Source organism: Microcaecilia unicolor, chromosome 7, assembly GCF_901765095.1.
Source record: "Microcaecilia unicolor chromosome 7, aMicUni1.1, whole genome shotgun sequence".
Classification (NCBI taxonomy): Eukaryota; Metazoa; Chordata; class Amphibia; order Gymnophiona; family Siphonopidae; genus Microcaecilia; species Microcaecilia unicolor.
In genome coordinates this window covers 194,543,373-194,568,279 of record NC_044037.1, presented here as the reverse complement: position 1 = coordinate 194,568,279, position 24,907 = coordinate 194,543,373, and the positions used below count along the sequence as shown (strand labels likewise).

The 24,907-nt window shown below is 45.0% G+C and overlaps 1 protein-coding gene across 3 annotated transcripts in view; it reads right to left on the bottom strand.

Moving 5' to 3' along the window:
- Positions 1–24,907, bottom strand: part of MFSD6 (major facilitator superfamily domain containing 6) — a 105,281-nt gene that overhangs the window by 42,263 nt on the left and 38,111 nt on the right. For all 3 annotated transcript variants that reach the window (XM_030210702.1, XM_030210704.1, XM_030210703.1), the window contains one exon: positions 16,547–16,644. In XM_030210702.1, coding sequence (XP_030066562.1) covers positions 16,547–16,644 — 98 coding nt within the window. The remainder of the gene's footprint in view (positions 1–16,546; positions 16,645–24,907) is intronic.

Sequence of the window (24,907 nt, the reverse complement as noted above, 5' to 3'; positions counted from 1 at the left end):
TTAGTTTTTATGTACCCCACTTTAATAGTTGTCCTTAAGTGTTTTAGCAAATAAAATAACCCTGAAACCTTGTTAGTGGGAGCCAGAAGAGACCTTTCTAAAGATTTAAGTACCCTTCTCCTTCTTGTTCCTGACAGACCCAGCAGAGATTTTGCTCTTTTCCCAGACAATAGAGGACCCAAAAGAACCAATTTGCTCCTCAGTCAAAACCCTGTCCAGGATTTTGACTGCCTCCATGAGAATGTAACTGGACTTTCAGTATCCATGCCGGATAACGAATTGGAGAAAATATTTCTTCTTTCAACATACAATTAAAGGCGATGAAACAGTGTGACAAGGCGGTGGCCGTAGCTAGAAGGTTGTTAGGCTGTATAGAGAGAGGTGTGACCAGCAGAAGAAAGGAGGTGTTGATGCCCCTGTATAAGTCGTTGGTGAGGCCCCACCTAGAGTATTGTGTTCAGTTTTGGAGGCCGTACCTTGCGAAGGATGTAAAAAGAATTGAAGCGGTGCAAAGAAAAGCTACGAGAATGGTAAGGGATTTGCGTTACAAGACTTATGAGGAGAGACTTGATGACCTGAACATGTATACTCTGGAAGAAAGGAGAAACAGGGGTGATATGATACAGACATTCAAATATTTGAAAAGTATTAATCCGCAAACGAACCTTTTCCGGAGGTGCGAAGGCAGTAGAACGAGAGGACATGAAATGAGATTGAAGGGGGGCAGACTCAAGAAAAATGTCAGGAAGTATTTTTTCACAGAGAGAGTAGTGGATGCTTGGAATGCCCTCCCGCAGGAGGTGGTGGAAATGAAAACGGTAACAGAATTCAAACACGCGTGGGATAAACATAAAGGAATCCTTTTCAGAAGGAATGGATCCTAAGGAGCTTAGCCGAGATTGGGTGGCAGAGCCAGCCGGTGGTGGGAGGCGAGGATAGTGCTGGGCAGACTTATACGGTCTGTGCCAGAGCCAGTGGTGGGAGGCAGGGTTGGTGGTTGGGAGGCGGGGATAGTGCTGGACAGACTTATACGGTCTGTGCCCTGAAGAGGACAGGTACAAATCAAAGTAGGGTATACACAAAAAGTAGCACATATGAGTTTGTCTTGTTGGGCAGACTGGATGGACCATGCAGGTCTTTTTCTGCCGTCATTTACTATGTTACAATTAAACTCTAGAATTTGTTGCCAGAGAATGTAGTAAAAGCAGTTAGCTTAGCGGGGTTTAAAAAGATTTGGATGGCTTCCTAAAGGAAAAGTCCATAGACCATTATTAAAATGGACTTGGGGAAAATCCACTGCTTATTTCTAGAATAAGCAGCATAAAATGTATTGTACTCCTTTGGGATCTTGCCAGGTACTTGTGACCTAGATTGGCCACTGTTGGAAACAGGATGCTGGGCTTGATGTACCTTCGGTCTGTCCCAGTATGGCAATACTTATGTACTTACAGCCTTGCAGTAGGAGAGTGGCAAAGTTTCATGAAAACCCGACGTAAACCACTGGCCCCTTATAACTTCTAAAGCTCATCACCTATCTATCATAGACCTTCACTCACAATGGACTTGGGCTACCTAGAGTTTACAAGATATAGTCTGCATGATCAAACCTCTAAAAGGACAGAGTAAATCTAGCCAAAGCTACTCCTTTTCAAATTCATCCAAAACAAAAACTGTCCTCACTATTTTTGTATCAAAATTGGTCTGGGAAACCCTGAATATGGAGTCCATCTACATTCGCATCTAGTCTAACCATGAGAAAATCTAGATAAATTTCTTGGGAGTACAGGGCTGTAGGGAAACACTCCAAAAGCTTTCAGAGATCATTTAACTAACAATCAAGAGCCATGTAGTACATCAACATGCAAAGGTGGAACAGGTTCTTAGCTCCTTGATTGGAAAACTATTAATGTAGAAATGAACCATCTCTCACGGGATGACTCTCAGAACCACAAAACTAGTAAGGAAAGACATCATCCTGGCAGACAGGCTGATTAATGTATTCCACATACATACTCTCTGGACTTGGGTAACAAAGATGACCTTTTAAAAGTATGATACACCCATGGTAGAACTTTCTGCATCTCCTCAGAACAGAAAGTCACTCTGTTCTGCTCCAGGATAGGGATACAGCAGACTAGCCCCGGATGCCTTCTTTCATGATTAAGGTCTAAGGTGTTCTGCATGCATATTTGCTGATTCTGCTCTTAGCAAAGTCTCTCATAAAACTCAAATATCACTAGGAGACTATGATTCCTATAGCCCAAGCTAATTTGGTTTCTTGTTTCCTTCAGGAGTTATATATAAGGAGACCAATCAGTTTGAAGAACTCTCCAATATAGATCATGCAGGCTCAGGAGATACTGTTGCATCCCAACATCAGGTCTTCCTCCCTCATAGCCTGTATGTTGAAAAGGTAACTACAGCTTCCTGACAGTGTATTGAAAATTCCTTCTGGCTTCTAGAAGAGACTACTAGGCTATTTCACAATTTTAAATTAAATAGATTTACCATGGGATATGACAGCAAGGCCCTAGATCCCCTATTGTGTCCTACACAAAAGCTTTTTGACTACCTTCAACATCTCTCTGAGGCAGTTTTGAAGAGCAACTCTGATAGGATTCACTTTGCTGCAACTAGCATTTACCACCATATACAAGGGAAAACCACCTCTATACAACCTTTGTTTCCTTTATGGGGGTCGTGTTTCTACTTAAGCCTCCCATCAAGCTACCCACTGTGTCTTGGGACCTTAACTTTGTTCTGACCTAGCTGATGAAAGCTCCCTTTGAGTCATTACATAAGTACATAAGTAATGCCATACTGGGAAAAGACCAAGGGTCCATCGAGCCCAGCATCTTGTCCACGACAGCGGCCAATCCAGGCCAAGGGCACCTGGCAAGCTTCCCAAACATACAAACATTCTATACATGTTATTCCTGGGATTTTGGATTTTTCCAAGTCCGTTTAGTAGCGGTTTATGGACTTGTCCTTTAGGAAACCGTCCAACCCCTTTTAAAACTCTGCTAAGCTAACCGCCTTCACCACATTTTCCAGCAATGAATTCCAGAGTTTAATTACACGTTGGGTGAAGAAACATTTTCTCCGATTTGTTTTAAATTTACTACACTGTAGTTTAATCGTATGCCCCCGTCCTAGTATTTTTGGAAAGCGTGAACAGACGCTTCACATCCACCTGTTCCACTCCACTCATTATTTTATATACCTCTATCATGTCTCCCCTCAGCCGTCTCTTCTCCAAGCTGAATAGCCCTAGCCTCCTTAGTCTTTCTTCATAGGGAAGTCGTCCCATCCCCGCTATCATTTTAGTCACCCTTCGCTGCACCTTTTCCAATTCTACTATATCTTTCTTGAGATGCAGTGACCAGAATTGAACACAATACTCAAGGTGCGGTCGCACCATGGAGCGATACAACGGCATTATAACATCCTCACACCTGTTTTCCATACCTTTCCTAATAATACCCAACATTCTATTCGCTTTCCTAGTCGCAGCAGCACACTGAGCAGAAGGTTTCAGCGTGTTATCGACGACGACACCCAGATCCCTTTCTTGGTCCGTAACTCCTAACGTGGAACCTTGCATGACGTAGCTATAATTCGGGTTCTTTTTTCCCACGTGCATCACCTTGCACTTGCTCACATTAAACGTCATCTGCCATTTAGCCGCCCAGTCTCCCAGTCTCGTAAGGTCCTCTTGTAATTTTTCACAATCCTGTTGCGAGTTAACGACTTTGAATAACTTTGTGTCATCAGCAAATTTAATTACCTCCCTAGTTACTCCCATCTCTAAATCATTTATAAATATACTAGTAAAAAAGGCCCGTTTCTGATACAAATGAAACGGGCGCTAGCAAGGTTTTCCTCGGAGTGTGTATGTTTGGGAGAGTGTATGTGAGAGTGACTGTGTGAGAGACAGAGTGAAAGTGTGTGTGTGTGAGAGAGAGAGAGTGAGTCTGGGTGTGAGTGTGTTTGTGAGAGAGTATGTGTGTGAGAATGAGAGTGTGTGCAAGTGTGTATGTGAGACACAGTGTGAGAGAGAGTGTGTGTGTGTGTGCGAGAGAGAGAGTGTGTGTGAGACACAGATTCTCTGTGAGAGTGAGTGTATGAGACCAAGCGAGTGTGTGAGTGACTGTGTGGCACATAGAGAGTGAATGTGATACAGTGTGAGACAGTGTGTGAGAGTGAGAGTCAGAAAGACATTGTATATGAGAGAGAGAGTGTGAGCCCTGCCCTCCCAATCCATGCCCATCTGTCCCCTGCCCCCTCCATTCATCCTTTTCCAGCAATTCCCCTCTCTCCCTGAGCCCTGCCCTCCCAATCCATGCCCATCCATGCTCCTCTGTCACCTGCCCCCTCCATTCATCCCTATCCAGCAATTCCCCTCTCTCCCTGAGCCCTGCCCTGCAATCCATATCCATCCATGCCCATCTGTCCCCTCCATTCATCCCTATCCAGCAATTTCCCCTCTCTCCCTGAGCCCTGCCCTCCCAATCCATGCCCATCCATGCTCCTCTGTCACCTGCCCCCTCCATTCATCCCTATTCAGCAATTCCCCTCTCTCCCTGAGCCCTGACCTGCAATCCATATCCATCCATGCCCATCTGTCCCCTCCATTCATCCCTATCCAGCAATTCCCCTCTCTCCCTGAGCACTGCCCTCCCAATCCATGCCCATCCATGCTCCTCTGTCCCCTGCCCCCTCCATTCATCCCTTTCCAGCAATTCCCCTCTCTCCCTGAGCCCTGCCCTGCAATCCATATCCATCCATGCCCATCTGTCCCCTCCATTCATCCCTATCCAGCAATTCCCCTCTCTCCCTGAGCCCTGCCCTCCCAATCCATGCCCATCCATGCTCCTCTGTCCCCTGCCCCCTCCATTCATCCCTTTCCAGCAATTCCCCTCTCTCCCTGAGCCCTGCCCTCCCAATCCATGCCCATCCATGCTCCTCTGTCCCCTGCCCCCTCCATTCATCCCTATTCAGCAATTCCCCTCTCTCCCTGAGCCCTGCCCTGCAATCCATATCCATCCATGCCCATCTGTCCCCTCCATTCATCCCTATCCAGCAATTCCCCTCTCTCCCTGAGCCCTGCCCTCCCAATCCATGCCCATCCATGCTCCTCTGTCCCCTGCCCCCTCCATTCATCCCTTTCCAGCAATTCCCCTCTCTCCCTGAGCCCTGCCCTCCCAATCCATGCCCATCCATGCTCCACTGTCCCCTGCCCCCTCCATTCATCCCTTTCCAGCAATTTCCCTCTCTCCCTGAGGCCTGCCCTCTCAATCCATGCCCATCCATGCTCCTCTGTCCCCTGCCCCCTCCATTCTTCCTTTTCCAGTAATTCCCCTCTCTTCCTTCCATGACCCCCCCTCGCATCCATGCTCCTCTCTCTCCCATGTCCCAGCCTGGCCCGCCCTCTTCGCATCCATGCTCCCCCCCTTCGCATCCATGCTGTCGTTTCTCCCCTGCCCTCCTGCTCTCATTGTTCAACTTTACTGCCCACCCTCTTCTCTCCCCCCAACATCCCTTTTCTTTTGTTTTTCTTTTTAAATTTACCTCCGTGGTGGCGGTTCCGGCAGCGCAGCGTCAGGGAAGGAGGCGGCGCTCCCGACGTCTAGCCTTCCCTTCGCTTTGTTCCGCCTTCTTCTGACGTCATCCTTGACGTCAGAAGAAGGCGGAACACAGCGAAGGGAAGGCTAGAGACGTCGGGAGCGCCGCCTCCTTCCCTGACGCTGTGCTGCCGGAACCACCACCACGGAGGTAAATCTAATATACTAAAACGCACCGTGCGTGGATGCGATCAGTTTGTTTGTTTTTTTTTCCGCCCTCGCGATCCGTTTTTTTTTTCCCGCCCTCGACGTCATGACGTTTGACGCGAGGGCGGGGCAGAGACGGCTGGGTGGCTTCACACCACGAATCCACAAACCCTTCAGGAAGTGTTTGAGTGACTTCAGAACGTTGTCTTCAGAACGTTCATGGTGCGTTTTATTATATTAGATTAAAAAGCAGCGGTCCTAGCACAGACCCCTGAGGAACCCCAACTTACTACCCTTCTCCATTGTGAATACTGCCCATTTAACCCCACTCTCTGTTTCCTATCCTTCAACCAGTTTTTAATCCACAATAGGACATTTCCTCCTATCCTATGACCCTCCAATTTCCTCTGTAGCCTTTCATGAGGTACCTTGTCAAACGCCTTTTGAAAATCCAGATACACAATATCAACCGGCTCCCCTTTGTCCACATGCTTGTTTACTCCTTCAAAGAATTGAAGTAAATTGGTCAGGCAAGATTTCCCCACACAAAAGCCGTGCTGACTCGGTCTCAGTAATCCATGTCCTCGGATGTGCTCTGTAATTTTGTTTTTAATAATAGCCTCTACCATTTTCCCCGGCACCGACGTCAGACTCACCGGTCTATAATTTCCCGGATCTCCCCTGGAACCTTTTTTAAAAATGGGCGTTACATTGGCCACCCTCCAATCTTCCGGTACCACGCTCGATTTTAAGGATAAGTTGCATATCACTAGCAGTAGCTCCGCAAGCTCATTTTTCAGTTCTATCAGTACTCTAGGATGAATACCATCCGGTCCAGGAGATTTGCTACTCTTCAGTTTGCCGAACTGCCCCATTACGTCCTCCAGGTTTACCGTGAAGTCAGTAAGTTTCTCCGACTCGTCCGCTTGAAATACCATTTCCGACACAGGTATCCCACCCAAATCTTCATCGGTGAAGACCGAAGCAAAGAATTCATTCAGTCTCTCCGCTACGTCTTTGTCTTCCTTGATGGCCCCTTTTACCCCTCGGTCATCCAGCGGCCCAACCGATTCTTTTGCCGGCTTCCTGCTTTTAATATACCGAAAAAAATTTTTACTATGTTTTTTTGCCTCTAATGCTATCTTTTTTTCGTAATCCCTCTTGGCCTTCTTTATCTGCGCCTTGCATTTGCTTTGACACTCCTTATGCTGCTTCTTGTTATTTTCAGACGGTTCCTTCTTCCATTTTCTGAAGGCGTTTCTTTTAGCCCTAATAGCTTCCTTCACCTCACTTTTCAACCAGGCCGGCTGTCTTTTGGACTTCCGTCTTTCTTTTCTAATTCGCGGATTATGTATGGCCTGGGCCTCCAGGATGGTATTTTTGAACAGCGTCCATGCCTGTTGTACAGTTTTTACTCTCTCAGTTGCCCCCCTAAGTTTTTTTTTTACCGTTCTTCTCAATTTATCATAGTCTCCTTTTTTAAAGTTAAACGCTAACGTATTTGACTTTCTGTGTACAGTTACTTCAAGGTCGATATCAAAACTGATCATATTATGGTCACTGTTATCAAGCGGCCCCAGTACCATAACGTCCCTCACCAGATCATGCGCTCCACTAAGGACCAAGTCTAGAATTTTTCCTTCTCTCGTCGGCTCCTGTACCAGTTGCTCCATAAAGCTGTCCTTGATTTCATCAAGGAATTGTATCTCTGTAGCGTGTCCCGATGTTACATTTACCCAGTCTATATTTGGATAATTGAAGTCACCCATTATTATCACATTGCCCATTTTGTTCGTGTCTCTGATTTCTTTTATCATTTCTGTGTCTACCTGCTCATCCTGGCGAGGCGGACTGTAGTACACTCCTATCACCATTTTTTTCCCTTTTATACATGGAATTTCAACCCACAATGATTCAAAGGTGTGATTTGTGTCCTGCTGAATTTGTAATCTATCTGAGTCAAGGCTCTCGTTAATATACAATGCTACCCCTCCACCAGTCCGGTCCACCCTATCACTACGATATACTTTGTACCCCGGTATGACAGTGTCCCACTGGTTATCCTCCTTCCACCAGGTCTCAGTAATGCCTATTATATCCAATTTTTCGTTTAGTGCAATATATTCCAACTCTCCCATCTTATTTCTTAGACTCCTAGCATTTGCATATAGACATTTCAGAGTATGTTTGTTGTTCTTATTTGCATGATTGCTTAGTACCTGACACTATTGATTTGACATCTTTTGTCTGATCTTTAGTTGTATTTAAGGGCACCTGGTCTACCACGGTCTGTTGTGCAACCTCACTATCCAGAAACCCTATCTTCCCTGTTTGTGAGGTATCTTTGCAAGATACCTTTTCCCGAACCATGTGCTTTTGAGCGACTGTCGGCCTTCCCCCCATTTCTAGTTTAAAAGCTGCTCTATCTCCTTTTTAAATGCCGACGCCAGCAGCCTGGTCCCACCCTGGTTAAGGTGGAGCCCATCCTTTCGGAATAGGCTCCCCCTTCCCCAGAATGTTGCCCAGTTCCTAACAAATCTAAAACCCTCCTCCCTGCACCATCATCTCATCCACGCATTGAGACTCTGGAGCTCTGCCTGTCTCTTGGGCCCTGCACGTGGAACAGGTAGCATTTCAGAAAATGCTACCCTAGAGGATCTGGATTTGAGCTTTCTACCTAAGAGCCTAAATTTGGCTTCCAGAACCTCTCTCCCACATTTTCCTATGTCATTGGTACCCACATGTACCAAGACAGCGGACTCCTCCCCAGCACTATCTAAAATCCTATCTAGGTGACGCGTGAGGTCCGCCACCTTCGCACCAGGCAGGCAAGTCACCAGGCAATCCTCACGTCCACCAGCCACCCAGCTATCTATATGCCTAATGATCGAATCACCAACTACAACAGCTGTCCTAACCTTTCCCTCCCGGGCAGCACTTGGAGACATATCCTCGGTGCGAGAGGATAGTACATCCCCTGGTGGGCAGGTCCTGGCTACAGGAGTACTTCCTACTTCACCAGGGTGATGCTCTCCTTCTAGGAGACCTTCCTCCTCCAAGGTAGCACAAGGGCTACTAGACTGGAGGTGGGACTTCTCTACAACATCCCTGTAGGTCTCCTCTATGTACCTCTCTGTCTCCCTCAGCTCCACCAAGCCTGCTACTCTAGCCTCAAGAGAACGGACAAGTTCTCTAAGAGCTAGGAGCTCTTTGCATCGGGCGCAAACATATGACATCTTACCAACTGGGAGATAATCATACATGTGACATTCAATGCAAAAGACTGGATAGCACCCCTCTCGCTGCTGGACTGCTGACTCCATCTTAGTGTTTTTGAGTTTTTCAATAATTTAAAACTTGCTACAGTATTAAGGATAAAAGTGTCTTTTATTTTATATAGTATATTGTATGATTTATTTAGTATTTCCTTCTTAGATGGTGATGAAATGTATTTAAAACTCTATAAGAGCACTCCTGTAAGCTAAAGTACCTGACCTATGTGGCTTTAGTTTGGTGGCAGTCACTTCAGCATGCAGAGTTAGTGAGCTCCATGCCTTAGCAACAAACCCACCCAATAAAACCAAGTATTCTACAAGCTGTATATAGTAGGGGGGGGGTCTTTATATTTTTTTGGTTCCCACCCCCTTTAGCTGATTAAACCCTCATACCCTCTTCCTAAACCACGTGTCCACTAGCGACTACAGCTACATATGTCACTGTTAGCTGTTAACAGTGCTAACTGCTAATATGTTGCTAAAATAACAGTAGGTATACAGTTATATTACCAATAACTATCCTGACTTCTTTCACTCTGTCTACAAAGTTTCAATAAGTTGCCTCAGATTTCAAGATCCTTCTTTGCATTACTAGTTAAGAACCCCTGCCATATAGCAACTGAAGGAGGCCCTACATGACGATCCAGGGCAGAAAGTTAAAGCACATGTGCAGATGAGGCACTAAAAGCTTCTAGTAAATGACAGCAGATAAAGACCTGAACAGTACATCCAGTATGCCCAACAGTCACATTCATTACATAAGTACATAAGTAATGCCATACTGGGAAAAGACCAAGGGTCCATCGAGCCCAGCATCCTGTCCACAACAGCGGCCAATCCAGGCCAAGGGCACCTGGCAAGCTTCCCAAACGTACAAACATTCTATACATGTTATTCCTGGAACTGTGGATTTTTCCCAAGTCCATTTAGTAGCGGTTTATGGACTTGTCCTTTAGGAACTACTACTACTACTACTATTTAGCATTTCTATAGCGCTACAAAGCATACGCAGCGCTGCACAAACATAGAAGAAAGACATTCCCTGCTCAAAGAGCTTACAATCTAATAGACAAAAAATAAATAAAGTAAGCAAATCAAATCAATTAATGTGAACGGGAAGGAAGAGAGGAGGGTAGGTGGAGGCGAGTGTTACAAGTGGTTACGAGTCAAAAGCAATGTTAAAGAGGTGGGCTTTCAGTCTAGATTTAAAGGTGGCCAAGGATGGGGCAAGACATAGGGGCTCTGGAAGTTTAGTCCAGGCGTAGGGTGCAGCGAGACAAAAGGCGCGAAGTCTGGAGTTGGCAGTAGTGGAGAAGGGAACAGATAAGAAGGATTTATCCATGGAGCGGAGTGCACGGGAAGGGGTGTAGGGATGGACGAGTGTGGAGAGATACTGGGGAGCAGCAGAGTGAGTACATTTATAGGTTAGTAGAAGAAGTTTGAACAGGATGCGAAAACGGATAGGGAGCCAGTGAAGGGTCTTGAGGAGAGGGGTAGTATGAGTAAAGCGACCCTGGTGGAAGATGAGACGGGCAGCAGAGTTTTGAACTGACTGGAGAGGGGAGAGGTGACTAAGTGGGAGGCCAGCAAGAAGCAGATTGCAGTAGTCTACACGAGAGGTGACAAGGGTGTGGATGAGGGTTTTGGTAGAGTGCTCAGAAAGAAAGGGGTGGATTTTCGGATGTTGTAAAGAAAGAAACGACAGGTCTTGGCAATCTGCTGGATATGAGCAGAGAAGGAGAGAGAAGAGTCAAAGATGACCCCAAGGTTTCGAGCTGAGGAGACAGGGAGAATGAGAGAGCCATCAACAGAAATAGAAAACAGGGGGCGCGGGGAGGTGGGTTTGGGGGGGGAAAATGAGAAGCTCAGTTTTGGTCATATTTAATTTCAGGTGGCGTTGAGACATCCAGACAGCAATGTCAGACAAGCACGTTGAAACTTTGGTTTGGATGCAAGGTGAGATATCAGGGGTAGAAAGGTAGATTTGGGAGTCATCAGCATAGAGATGGTAGGAAAAGCCATGAGATGAGATTAATGAACCAAGGGAAGAAGTGTAGATAGAAAAGAGGAGGGGTCCAAGAACAGAACCCTGAGGTACGCCGACAGGCAGAGGGATAGAAGTAGAAGAGGATCCACCAGAGTGAACACTAAAGGTGCGGACAGAGAGGTAGGAAGAGAACCAGGAAAGGACAGAGCCCTGGAATCCAAGTGAGGACAGGGTATCGAGAAGTATGCTGTGATAGACAGTGTCAAAAGCAGCGGAAAGATCAAGAAGAATGAGGATGGAATATTGACCTCTGGATTTAGCCAGTAATAGGTCATTGGAGACTTTAGTAAGCGCAGTTTCAGTTGAGTGGAGGGCGAAAACCAGATTGTAGTGGGTCAAGAATAGCATGTGAGGAGAGAAACTCAAGGCAGCGGCGGTGAACAGCACGCTCAAGTAATTTGGAGAGAAAAGGAAGGAGGGAGATGGGTCGGTAATTAGAGGGACAAGTAGGGTCGAGTGAAGGCTTCTTAAGGAGAGGTGTGACCACAGCATGTTTAAAAGCAGCAGGGACAGTCGCAGTGGAAAGTGAGAGGTTGAGAATGTGACAGATAAAAGGAATAAGAGCAGGAGAGATGGCATTAAGAAGGTGGGTGGGAAAGGGATCAGAGTAACAGGTGGTACATTTTGAGGAAGAAAGGAGAAGTGTAGTTTCCTCAATAGTAACTTCAGGAAAGGAGGAAAGAGAATGAGGGGAAACCGTCCAACCCCTTTTTAAACTCTGCTAAGCTAACCGCCTTCACCACTTTCTCCGGCAACAAATTCCAGAGTTTAATTATACGTTGGGTGAAGAAACATTTTCTCCGATTTGTTTTAAATTTACTACACTGTAGTTTCATCGCATGCCCCCTAGTCCTAGTATTTTTGGAAAGCGTGAACAGACGCTTCACATCCACCTGTTCCACTCCACTCATTATTTTATATACCTCTATCATGTCTCCCCTCAGCCGTCTCTTCTCCAAGCTGAATAGCCCTAGCCTCCTTAATCTTTCTTCATAGAGAAGTCGTCCCATCCCCGCTATCATTTTAGTCGCCCTTCGCTGCACCTTTTCCAATTCTACTATATCTTTCTTGAGATGTGGTGACCAGAATTGAACACAATACTCAAGGTGCAGTCGCACCATAGAGCGATACAACAGCATTATAACATCCTCACACCTGTTTTCCATACCTTTCCTAATAATATCCAACATTCTATTCGCTTTCCTAGTCGCAGCAGCACACTGAGCAGAAGGTTTCAGCGTATTATCGACGACACCCAGATCCCTTTCTTGGTCCGTAACTCCTAACGTGGAACCTTGTATGACGTAGCTATAATTCGGGTTCTTTTTTCCCACATGCATCACCTTGCACTTGCTCACATTAAACGTCATCTGCCATTTAGCCGCCCAGTCTCCCAGTCTCGTAAGGTCCTCTTGTAATTTTTCACAATCCTGTCGCGATTTAACAACTTTGAATAACTTTGTGTCATCAGCAAATTTAATTACCTCACTAGTTACTCCCATCTCTAAATCATTTATAAATATATTAAAAAGCAGCTGTCCTAGCACAGACCCCTGAGGAACCCCACTAACTACCCTTCTCCATTGTGAATACTGTCCATTTAACCCCACTCTTTGTTTCCTATCCTTCAACCAGTTTTTAATCCACAATAGGACATTTCCTCCTATCCCATGACCCTCCAATTTCCTATGTAGCCTTTCATGAGGTACCTTGTCAAACGCCTTTTGAAAATCCAGATACACAATGAGGCATATTTTCAAAGCACTTAGCATTCCAAAGTTCCATAGAAACCTATGGAACTTTGGAAGGCTAAGTGCTTTGAAAATATGCCTCAATATCAACCGGTTCCCCTTTGTCCACATGTTTGTTTACTCCTTCAAAAAACTGAAGTAAATTGGTCAGGCAAGATTTCCCCACACAAAAGCCGTGCTGACTTGGTCTCAGTAATCCATGTCCTCAGATGTGCTCTGTAATTTTGTTTTTAATAATAGCCTCTACCATTTTCCCCGGCACTGACGTCAGACTCACCGGTCCATAATTTCCCGGATCTCCCCTGGAGCCTTTTTTAAAAATCAGCGTTACATTGGCTACCCTTCAATCTTCCGGTACCACGCTCGATTTTAAGGATAAGTTGCATATCACTAACAGTAGCTCCGCAAGCTCATTTTTCATTATCAATTCATTATTAAAAACCAACAATGAATGTGATATAAAATACTTGATCATTCTCTCTCTTTGGCATTTCTGGGACACAGACTGTAGAAGTCCACCAAGTACTGTCCTTAGGTTCCAACTACTAGAGTTGCTGTCAAAGCCCACTCCAGCCTATCCAAACCCATCTTGTCATTTGCGGAAGACCGTTGAAGTCTGCCCAGCATTATCCTTATGTTCCAATTACTGGAGTTTCCGTTGAAGCCCTCTCCAGCTCAACCTAAACCGGATTGCCATATATGGGACACAGACAGTACAAGTCTGTCCAGCGTCGGCCTTAGTTCTTCATAGCCGGAGTCACCATCTAAATACCACTCGACACATCAAACACACATGCAGCCATTTAAGTTTTGGGGGTTTTTTTTATAGCATTCATTTTCTAAATTAGAGAGCCTCTGTGTTCATCCCATGCCTTTTTGAATTCAGTCACCTTTTTTTTTTTGTCTCCACCACCTTCCTCCATTCTAGACTTCAACCACTCTCTCCATTTAAAAGAATTTCCTGACATTACTCCTAATGTTTACCACCCCACAAACTCAATTCATATCTTCTAGTTTTACTGTTTTCCCTTCTCTAGAAAATATTTGTTTCTATATTAATACCTGAATTTGGAGAAACATTTTCCAGTGCTAAGCTCCACCAGATCATAATCACTCACTTGTCAGGATATGAATCTTCCTGTTCACAAGGTAAACATGAACCCACCACAGACACGTAGAAAGCCAACCCTGGGCACTGGAACAGAAACAGGGAAAGAAGGATCCTGAGGGAAAAAAAACCATCACTGTGGATGAGATCCGCATGGCGTCTTAATAGAAAGGCTTTCCCATTCCTAGAGAAGCCATAGGCTGAGTGCCGAGAGCTAAGACATGCAGACCCTGCACAGATCTTACAGCACCGCTGGCACCCCCCCGTACCAGATCAGCTGGGCAGAAACCTCATAGACTGCAAGAACACTCCACCAGAATTAGGAGAGAGAGTGAAAAACCCAAACCTACATTAAAACAAAAACACTCCTTGGGTCCGTAAGGCACAGGCCTCCCCGGCAGAGGCTGCAAAGCATGCTAGGGTCCAAGCTGATTTTGTGGCTGTCTGGGCTCACCCGAAATTGTAGCGGACCTCTGTTTGAAGGCAGGACAGAGCAGTGCTCAGTGTAGCAAACTCAGAAGAATGTGGAGGACAGGCCGGAAGCTGAATTTATCTACAGAGCAGACCTGAAAGGGAAGATGTTGGGGCCCATTCAAAGAGCAAGGAAACCGCAGGAAGAAGACGTGCCCTGCAAGATGGCCACAGCAGACAGATGAAAATAAAACCAGAGGGCATTGTTTCTATGCAAAAATTGCACAGATCCCAGTAACAGCAGTCATAAAAAGAACAGCCACAGTGCTGGGAGAACCTGCTAGATACCATCTCGATGCTGCCTGCCGTTCGGTCATCACCATGAGTGCTTAACAGGCCTTGCCACTGATGAACGAAATCCAAGCTGGAAATCACAGCAACTTAAAATAAACACTCATCCCAGAGCTGAAAGGAGCAAGCAGCTGCCGAGGAATCATCCAGCTGTCTGAAGCAGCATTCACGTTCCCTCCAAGAGAACATCACAGTCACAAAGACTAGTGAAGGGCCAGTTTTCTGCCCTTTTTTTTTTTGGAAGCGTGGAAGAAAACAGCTGGAGAGGTGGGAAACGGACCTAGGGTGACTGGCGGCACAGCTCAGCCGCACACTCCATAGCCCTACTAAACTAGGAGACCCAGAATAAGTGCCGATGAGGCCAGGAGCTTGAGAGAAACCGCCCATCGGAGATAGAGAATACTGACTGGCCAGGGAGCATTCCATCATATAAGACAGTGCAATTCAGTGCTCTCTATCTCTACCTGCTGGTAGATGGACATAACCCACACGTCTCTGGATTCATCTGCTGCTGACGCTAAAGAACATGTTCTACTTGCATCCAAAAAAGGGTGAAATCAGAACAGAAAGTATCCTTGTGTGAACTTTCAGTAAATATACTGATCCCAATGTCCACAGCCACAGGGGCTTCTTTTTCAAAATGTGCAAATGTACTTGCAAGCCTCCTAATACAACACAGTCATGAATCTTCAAGGCCCTGTCTATTCTTTTAATATTATTATTATTAGCATTTGTATAGCGCTACCAGAGGCACGCAGCGCTGAACACGTGACATAAAGAGATTGCCCTATTAATCACACTGACACATGTAGCATTTACTGTCATGACTATTAACACTGCAGCACTGAAATGAATTCTTCTTGTAAGAGCCCCCATAGAACTAGGTTACAGTAAAAATGTTTATATAAGTAGAACGTTCTTGAAACAATGATTACTTCAAACAGACTTACTATTAGTACAAAAAGTATACGTTATATAAAAAAAAATTCTAATTGGGCTCTAGGACTTTCTCCACTGTTCTTCCTCCTTGTCAGTGAGCCTTTCCCATGGGTCTGGAAGTGTTGGATGCCTCTCCTCAGGGACAAGAGCCATTCAGCCTCTAAAAAAAAAACAGTAATCCAGCTGGTCCTCCCATACCCAGCATTAGAGAGGCTTGAAGAGATTCACTCTCAGGAAAAACCAGAGTAACTAACATATGAGAGAGAGAGGAAAAAAAAAGAGAGAGAGACCTCACCACTGCACACAGGAACATACCCAGCTTCTACCAGAAATGCAGATTACTTAGCAGCAGCCTCAAGGTACAACTGTGCCATTGCTAGAAACAGCTGACAGCTCATTCAAACCACAAGAAATCTACAGCTGTATTTGTTTAGGGGAAAGCATCCACTCGGTGCACTTTTGTGTGGGGTCTTACATAGCTAATTTGATATACTCTGCTGCGCACAAACTACTATATTACTAAAAAAAATGAGGTTAAAGGTTTTACTTCAACTTATAAGCAAAATTATAGCTGTTACTCAAAAACTGAAATGGGGTGCAGGAACAAAAGACTAATAATACTGACATGTGGTTTGTAGATTCTTGTCGGAGGAATATATGTCATTTTCCGTTATTAACGAACTCTACAGATCTGGCTGTCTGTCTTCTCAGCTACTGTTGTTTTTTTTTTTTTTTTGTTTAGTTACAGGGCGTAGTCTTCCTGCATGGATGACTTGTGATTAACCATACACATACACACAGTCAATTGACGTCTATATTTTCCATGACTACCGGAGCTAGGAGAGCCTTTAACTTCTTCACATTGAACGAGATGAAATTCTACTTTGCCTTACCTTGAAGCACTTCCATGGGGAGAACAGTCCAGGCATTTTCCAGATAGGAGATATAGAGGTAACGCGCAGTGTTGCAAGCCAGCCCAATGTATAAAACTCTAAATTGTGAAAGAAAAGAGGCAGGAGTGAGGCCACACTGTCATATGCAGCATACGACATCAGACTTCAGAATGTTTTTCTTCAATACAAGGCTCAAGTCAGCCATAACAGAAATTCTGAATACCTAGGTTCGAGGCTCTGGGCTATTATGGCTCACAGTATAATAAACCTTCAAATTAGTTCTCTGCTGTGAGTTGTATGTGGTACACAAAAAAATGGACAAGGATACTTTCTTTCAAATTCATCATCAAAATAATCCCATTTAGATCTACTCTACCTTCCAATTTAAACTGTAATTGATATATTATACTATACTAGCTGTTGAGCCCGTGAAAACGGGCTACTTTTGGAATGGGGGGGGGGTTCCGAGCACCCCCCCCCCAGAGTCGCTGCTGCCGCCCCTCCACCCGGCCCGAGCAGCACTGTAAACTTACATCAGCACGCAGCAGCAGGCACATCAGCAAAGCTGCCGTCGTGGCGGGCTTCCTTCTCTGCCTGTGTCCCGCCCTCGTGTGACGTAACGTCGGCGAGGGCGGGACAAAGGCAGAGAAGGAAGCCCGACGGCAGCTTTGCTGATGTGCCTGCTGCTGCGTGCTGATGTAAATTCACAGTGCTCAGGCCAGATGGAAGGGTGGCGGCGACTCCGGGGGAGGGGGAGCGGTTCCGACGTCTGCAGCATGCCGGTAGAGACTTCCCTCTCTGACCTGCCCCCATCATCACGTATTGAAGCGGGGGCGGGGCAGAGATGGAAGTCTCTACTGCACATTTGCGAGTGAGTACAGTCACTCGCCGTTTATATGTTTGATGTATACCAAATATAAATAACATTAGTACAAAAACTGGTTTGCATATGGGAATTATAGCGTGGCTAGCTCAGAAACAAAAGCAGGAGATGGAGGATTAAAATAGTTACACACTTGAGAAAGAAAGTTTATAGCTGAGCATCCATACCCACTAAAAAAAACAGACACCACTTATTGATGAAGCAGTGCTGTCAGCCAAGTCCAAACCACAAGATACTGAGCTGTCCTGAGTTCTGTAATCTCTCTTGTCCAGTCCTTTGTTTTCACACAACAGGAAAACCCTCACAATAGTTCTTTAAGGGAAAATTGTTTAAAATAGGTCACAAAGGACTGGCTCAGAATATCACTCATGACTTGGGTGCGACAACTTTGTCAAGGAAAAAGCAAAAAAAGGAGAAAAATCCCTATGAACATATACAAGTCTCAAGGAAGAGAGGGCCAATTAAATTTCAATGAACTACAGAGGTGAACAAACATACATAACAGACCAAAAACAATAAAAACATTTCCTAAAACAAAGTACAAAAACAGATTGCCTGAATCAATTACATAAAGAAAACGTTTTGCAATACACATAAAAATGTTGCCAGACTCAAAACAGATCTGTGTTTCCATGATACACACCTGCCTCAGAAGTCATAAGATCTAAAAACACAGATATATGTAAATTTATTTGTATTTATCTTAACAGATTATGCAAGAGCAAAAGGAACACCACTTGGGTAATAAGCCTCAATACATAGGTTAAATTACAAAAGAGAATATATATAGAATATATCAATTGAACGTAATCAAAAAAACAAATCAATTAGATGGCAATTTCTAAAAACATATACATCAAAAGGTACATAAAAACCTAGAACTACACCAAATACATCAATGAACTGAAACACCTAAAGTAATGAGGCGCATACTTAAGCTTACTTGTTTATAGGTAAATATCATCAATGAATTTTGATGCAGAGATAAAGCACAGTAGATAACGTATGGCATGGAGGAACTCCATGGGTGGACACAAGGCGTGTGTAAACTAATGTGTCCACATATATGCTGACAGCACATCTGGAGAAGGTGGACTGCTGGATTCTGCCAGCACTATGCAGTGGCACATTAGGACCCTGATTTACTAAGCTTTCTCTTCCCATGGAATAAGAACAGGAAAACAGCCTTAGTAAATAAGTTCCTAAATGAGAAGACTTCTGAGAATGCTCCTCCCACCCCCACTCTTGAACACTGGTGGGGACAAGGTGATTTGGAGAGGGGTAATTTAGGTGTCGGATGATGGCCTCAGTTTTTGGGCTGGTTCCTAAATTAAAAGAATTAGTCAAGGTCTGCTAAAGTACTATTCAATCTTAAACAGGACTGGGTTTTTTTTTAATTTTTTGGCAGAATTCAAGTTTATTGTCAGCACTGTTTTATGGTTCTCATTCACTGCCTTTCTCTGAAGCAAGGTCACCCTGCATCAAGGGCATCTCAGACCGCTGCTTGGAGTCACCTGAGCATTCAGAAAAACTTGTTCTTACATCCGGAAAGCTTCAGTTGGCTTTTCTGCTGGGAGTGTCAGTGAGAGTTTCCAGAACTGCTCTTTGCAGTATTTCTTGATATGCCCTGCCCATGTTACTTATTGTGAGCCCTATCACACAGACCCCTCTCTAGAGGGAGATACTACTCTGTTCTTTGGTACCTATTGCCTTTCCACAATATGCAGCCATGGGTAACAATGGCTTGACAAACAAAATTTGCCAAAGGTTTTTTTTTGTTGTTTTGTTTTTTTAAGTCATGAGCTCAAGTCGGATTAACTGTAATAAATACTGCAGGTTTGTCAAACATCACACAACTTAGGTTGTGGCAGTGTTATCATGGAAATCTGTCAGATGACAAGTCCATTCTGGGAACTGTTCATGAAATCAGATCCATAACCAGATTTCATCTGCTTCATTCCATTATTGATCTTCCCATAAAAGCAGCCTATAGAACACCTGCTCCTGCCTTGAAACAACCTATTGTTTACTGTGTCAATGTTAACTGGGTAAGTGGATAGGCTGTCTGATATTAGCAAGAGAAAAACAGGAACATGTGAAAAGCACAGGATTTACAGCAGGGTTGTGCACCAGCTGTTATTTCTTTTTCAAGTATTTTTCCTCAGGTCCAAGCATTTTTGCTGTAGACTTTTCTTACACTGTGTTGTGGGAACAGCATATGTACCACACAGCTACAATAATATTCCAGGGTTAAGCTGCACCTCAATTCTACAATTCTCAGCCTGCTTTACTGGGGGCAAGTAGCAGCCACATCACTAGAGGTTGTTGGCGAGCCCTCCCCTGGAGAACTGTGTCCAAGTTTGGATGCTGTACTGCTGAAAGGATATAAGCAGCATAGAGGCTACCAAAATGGTACGGGGTCTACATGTAGAACCAGGGACTGAAACACATGCTTGACTCAGGCACATTTATTCACTGCCAGCAAGAACCATCAGTGCAGGAATGAGATGGAAACCCGAAAAAAAAAAAAAATCAGCAAATGCCTCCATGGACAAGAAGTAGTGGATCAAGGGTTACAGAGAACTTTCTCCTTTCCCTCAAACAGTGGAGGAGCAAGTCATGGAAAATCACCCTAACAGAAAACAGTGTACTGCACTGAAAGCACATCACTCCCCTACCCCAGACATGAAGTAGCATGGAGATGCAAGGGAAAGGGAAATGAATGCTGAATTTAGCCCACGCCTTTATCAGTAGTACAAGGTAAGCAAATTACCTGGGGATCAGGTACTGCGCAAGAAGATGGCTTGCTTTATTACTCTCCGCATACAATGTGGATTTTTGAGCATGAATGAGGTCTGCACTGTATAATGTTTCTATACCAGATTCTGGCACATGGAAGGACTTTTCCACACATATATTTCAAATTTTCAGGTCTCCAATTCACTTGTATTGACTCCTTCAGAGTTTATCTCCTTTTGTTGTACAATTACATCAGGTGGGAAGAAGGCCTCTCTGCTATACAAAAAACTTCAGGACCTATATGCTGATGCAGTTGCTCCATTGAGGATGTCTTGGGAAGCGGAATTTGGTTTGGATGCGTCTGAGTTTGATTGGTCCACTTTCTGGGTTAACACCATGCGTCCCACGAAATCAGCAGCAATATCCCAATCCTCATACTTCATCTTCCACAAAGCCTATTGGACTCCTGCTCGAGTGGCCAGAATCACTAAGAGTGTCAACTTCAGCTGCTGGTCTTGTCAGGACGAGATGGTTCACTGGCACACATGGTTTTCTTCTGTAAAAACGTCAGAGCTTACTGGCAACTTATATGGAAAAAAATGTGTCTAATCTTTCACTTGCCTGAGTCCACTGCGCTCTCTTATGAGGTCGTGATCTTAAGAGCTTCTTGTCCTGCTATCTCTCTTTTGGAGTCAGATAAGAAATTGTACAATATACTGCTACCTGTTGCTTTGCATTTAATTGTCTCCAAATGGAAAAACAATGTGTACTTGAATTATAATGAATGGTGGAGTTATGTATGCGTAATCAGGAAATACGAAACAATTTTGGCCCATAGGCGTAGAACCATTAGGTCTGTTTTGCGGACCTGGGCTCGTTTAGACCTCTTTTGCCAGGAGCCACATAGCACTCATTGACCTGGGGTATCCGTACTATTTGTTTCCAGGTATTGCCATGGACCTCTGATTACATTATGCTGACCTTTTTTTTTTTTTTTAACATATTTGTGTTTATTTTTGGGGGGGTTTCTGTTTGCTTTAGTGTTCACTTTTGTATTATTTGTATGACAAACGCTTTAATAAAACATATAAAATACAGAATGTAGCGGGGAGGGGTGGGATAAATAGTTAAAAGATTGATGATGGACTGCAAGACTCTGGTTATATGGAGTGCACTTCCAAGTTGGAATTTTTGTAAAATAAGATTGTGGAATATGTTGTTTTTCTCTGATCTGTCATCAATAAAAAATGTTAAACCTAAAAAATTACCTGGGGATCTCACAATCTGAGGCAATGGAAGGCCAAGTGACTTGCCCAAGATCACAAGGAGCAGCGTTGAGATTTGAAACTAGCTTCCCTGGTTCTCAGCCCATTGCTATCCATTACCATCACCCCACCTGCTTCCTACCAACAGACAGGAGCAGCATGGAGAAGCAAAGCCACAGGAAGTATAAAGGAGAGATCAGAAACCTGCTTAATGATGCTCAAATTCTTCCAGGCACAGACCAATAGCAAGGCGCCACAGAGAGAAGGGAGAGTGAGATGGAAACAGAAGAGCACAAAAGGCAATAAAGAAGTCCAAAAATATCATACAGACGTTATTTAAAAGCCTGAGCTGGAAAAAATAGGAGGCAAAAAAACAGAAATGATGAATAGCAGAATACTGAGAAAAAAGCTGAAAGCAGAAGGAAAAAAAAAGAATAGAAGAGTACACAGGAAGAAAAAAAAAATAAAGGGGAGAAAGGAGAAAATGAAAAAGGGGAAAAAAGAAAGACAAGTCACAGAACAAAGGAGAAAGCTGCAGGAATAGTTGTAAAGGTATATGTTAGAGAAAGAGGAAGGAAGACTGAAGTGAAAAGTCCTGTAGTGCTTTTCCTGATGAATATGCTTTTGAAAAGGCCACTGGAGACTCCTTCCATACAAGTTCAGTATGAGGCATGGGTTCTCAACCCAGTCCTCAAGACAGACACAACCAGTCTGGTTTTCAAGATAGTCAGAATGATGAATGAGATAGATTTGCATACAATGGAAGCAATGTATTGACTGGGTTAAGAACCCCTGCTCTGAGGGCAGTCCCTGATGAGGTCCCACCAATTCCTTGCCCAATTCCTCCCCATCAGGCTTCAGGCAGGAAAAAAAAGCAGAGATTGGTGTCTTCACTGTAGAGTAAATACTATGAGAAGTGAGGGCTGGCATATAACAAAGCACCAGAAGCAAGGTGTAGGACTCTGGATTCATCTGCTGCAACTAAAGGAAAGAAAATGATCAGGTAAGAAAAATGTTTTCTTCCTTAGCATCAGCAGCAGAGAAATCCAGACATGTGGGATGTAGCAAAGCAGTACCCAAATAGGGTGGGAAGCCAAATTTCCCGCAGTAAGTACTGACACTCCAAACACCGCCTCTGCTCGAGCAGCCACATCCATATGATAATGTTTGACAAGAGTGTGAGAGGAGGCACAAGTCGACACTCTGCAAATCTCTTCAAAAGCAACAAGCCGAGACTCTGCCCAGGATGTTGCCAGTGCCCGCGCAGAATGTGCACAAAGACGAAGGCAGAGTGCAACCCGCCAGGACATAAGCAGAGGAGATAGACTTCACCCATTAGCAATGGTTGCCTTGGAAACCACCTTACCCCAGTGCTGACCCGAAAACAGCACAAAAAGGTGATCCAAATGACAAAATTCATTTGTAACCGACAAATAGTGTACGAGAACATGCCTGACATCCAGAAAGCGCAACCGGGGAAAGTCTTCCAGATACTGGTCCCTCTGAAACAATGGAAAAAACAAAGGCTGATTCAGATGAAAGACTGGAAGAAAGGAAGGCACCATAAGCACCACGTCCAAAGACCAAAGGAAAGGCTCCCTACAAGAGACAGCCTGGAGCTCAGAGACTTGCAGCGCCAACGACAGCACAACTAGGAACACAGCCTTAAGCGTAAGATCTTTCAGCATGGCCTTCCGCAAGGGCTCAAAGGGAGCCCCCTGCAATGGAGTACCAGATTAAGATTCCACATAGGCCGTGGCTGAGACACCGGCGGGCGCAAGCAGGCTACACCCTTAAGGAACTGCACAACATCTGGATGAGATGCCAGGAAGGAATCAGAAATCCGGCCGTGTAACAAAAATAAAAAAAATAACCAAAGACCGTAATGGACATTACCTGACTCTTCCTCCCCTCTCCCTATCTAAGTTCCCCCCAACTGTACCTACCATATATGTACCTCATTCTACCACAATATCGCTTTGAATTAATCCAAACCATGTATTTGTTCAGACCGGAATCGGCTAACACCATTAACGGTAATATGTAAGCCACATTGAGCCTGCAAAAAGGTGGGAAAATGTGGGATACAAATGCAACAAATAAAAATAATAAAAAAATAACAAGTGAGAGCCGCCACCTGCATCAGCAGGGAGTTGAACGCTAAACCCTCCTGCAAAAAGGATAAAATCTGCAACAAGGAGGACTGAAATGGAGACCATGCCCTCTCGGCAAAAAAAAAAAAGTCAAACATACGCCACACCCGCCTATAAGTCACCAAAGTAGACCGCTTCTTAGCTTGAAGAAGCGTGGTGACCACTGCCTCTGAATACCCCTTCTTCCTTAATTTTGCCCTCTCAAGAGCCAGGCAGTAAGACCAAAGGGGGAGACACAGGAGTCCTGGCAAAATGGGAAACTGAAATAGCTGATCCACCAAGAGCATTACCAGATCCACATACCTTGGCCGCCGGGGTCAATCCAGAATGATCAACAGCACCAGCTTGGTGCCTCAGAACGTGGTGAAGCACCCTCCCAATCATCAGTCACCGAGGAAAGAAGTAGAGCAACACAGACTCCGGCAACAGGAGAAGCAAGGTGTCGATGCCTTCAGAACCGAACTCCCTTTTTTTGCTGACCAACCTGGGAGCCTTGGAATTACTGTGGGACACCATGAGGTTCATGACCAGCATCCCACACTTCAGAGCAACCATTCAAAAGGTCACTGCCGACAGCTCCAACTCCCCCGGATCCACATTGTGCTAACTCAGGAAGTCTGCCTGAACATTCAACGCCACCGTGATGTGGGCTGCTGAAAGCCGAGACGGATGAGTCTCCGCCCAATGCAGCAGCAAATCTGCCTCCCAACCAAAAGTGGGAATGCGAGTGCCCCCTGCCTGTTGATGTAGGCCACCATGGTCATGTTGTCGGTTACTACTCGAACTGGTGACCCCTCCATCAGGGATTGAAACGCCAGCAGAGTCAGGTGAACGGCTCCAAGTTCCAACTGGTTGATCGGCTACTGGGACTCGGTCGAGAACCAGAGGCCCTGTGCATATTAGGACTGACAATGTACCCCCCCCCCCCCTCCGGTCAAACTGGTATTGGTGATAATTACTGTCCAATCAGGGGAGGCTAATGGAATGCCGTGGTGTAGGATGGCTGTTCGCAGCCACCAGGCCACACAGCACTTCACCAGCAGCTGCCACTGGAGGTGACGCTCGTACTCCTGGGGTACTGGAGACTAACGACTCAGAATGGATTGTTGACGAGGCCGTATGTGAGCCCTCGCCCACTGCTCCACCTCGAACTCCAGCACCTGCATGAAGTCCTAGACCCTGGGAGATGGTGACAATATCAACCGATGAATCTGCAAGTACAGTTTGTCCTGCCTTTGTCTCGGCAAAAACAGCTTGCCCAAATGCACCCAAAGATATTCCAGCTGCTGAGTAGGAACAAGATGACTCTTGGCGAAGTTGA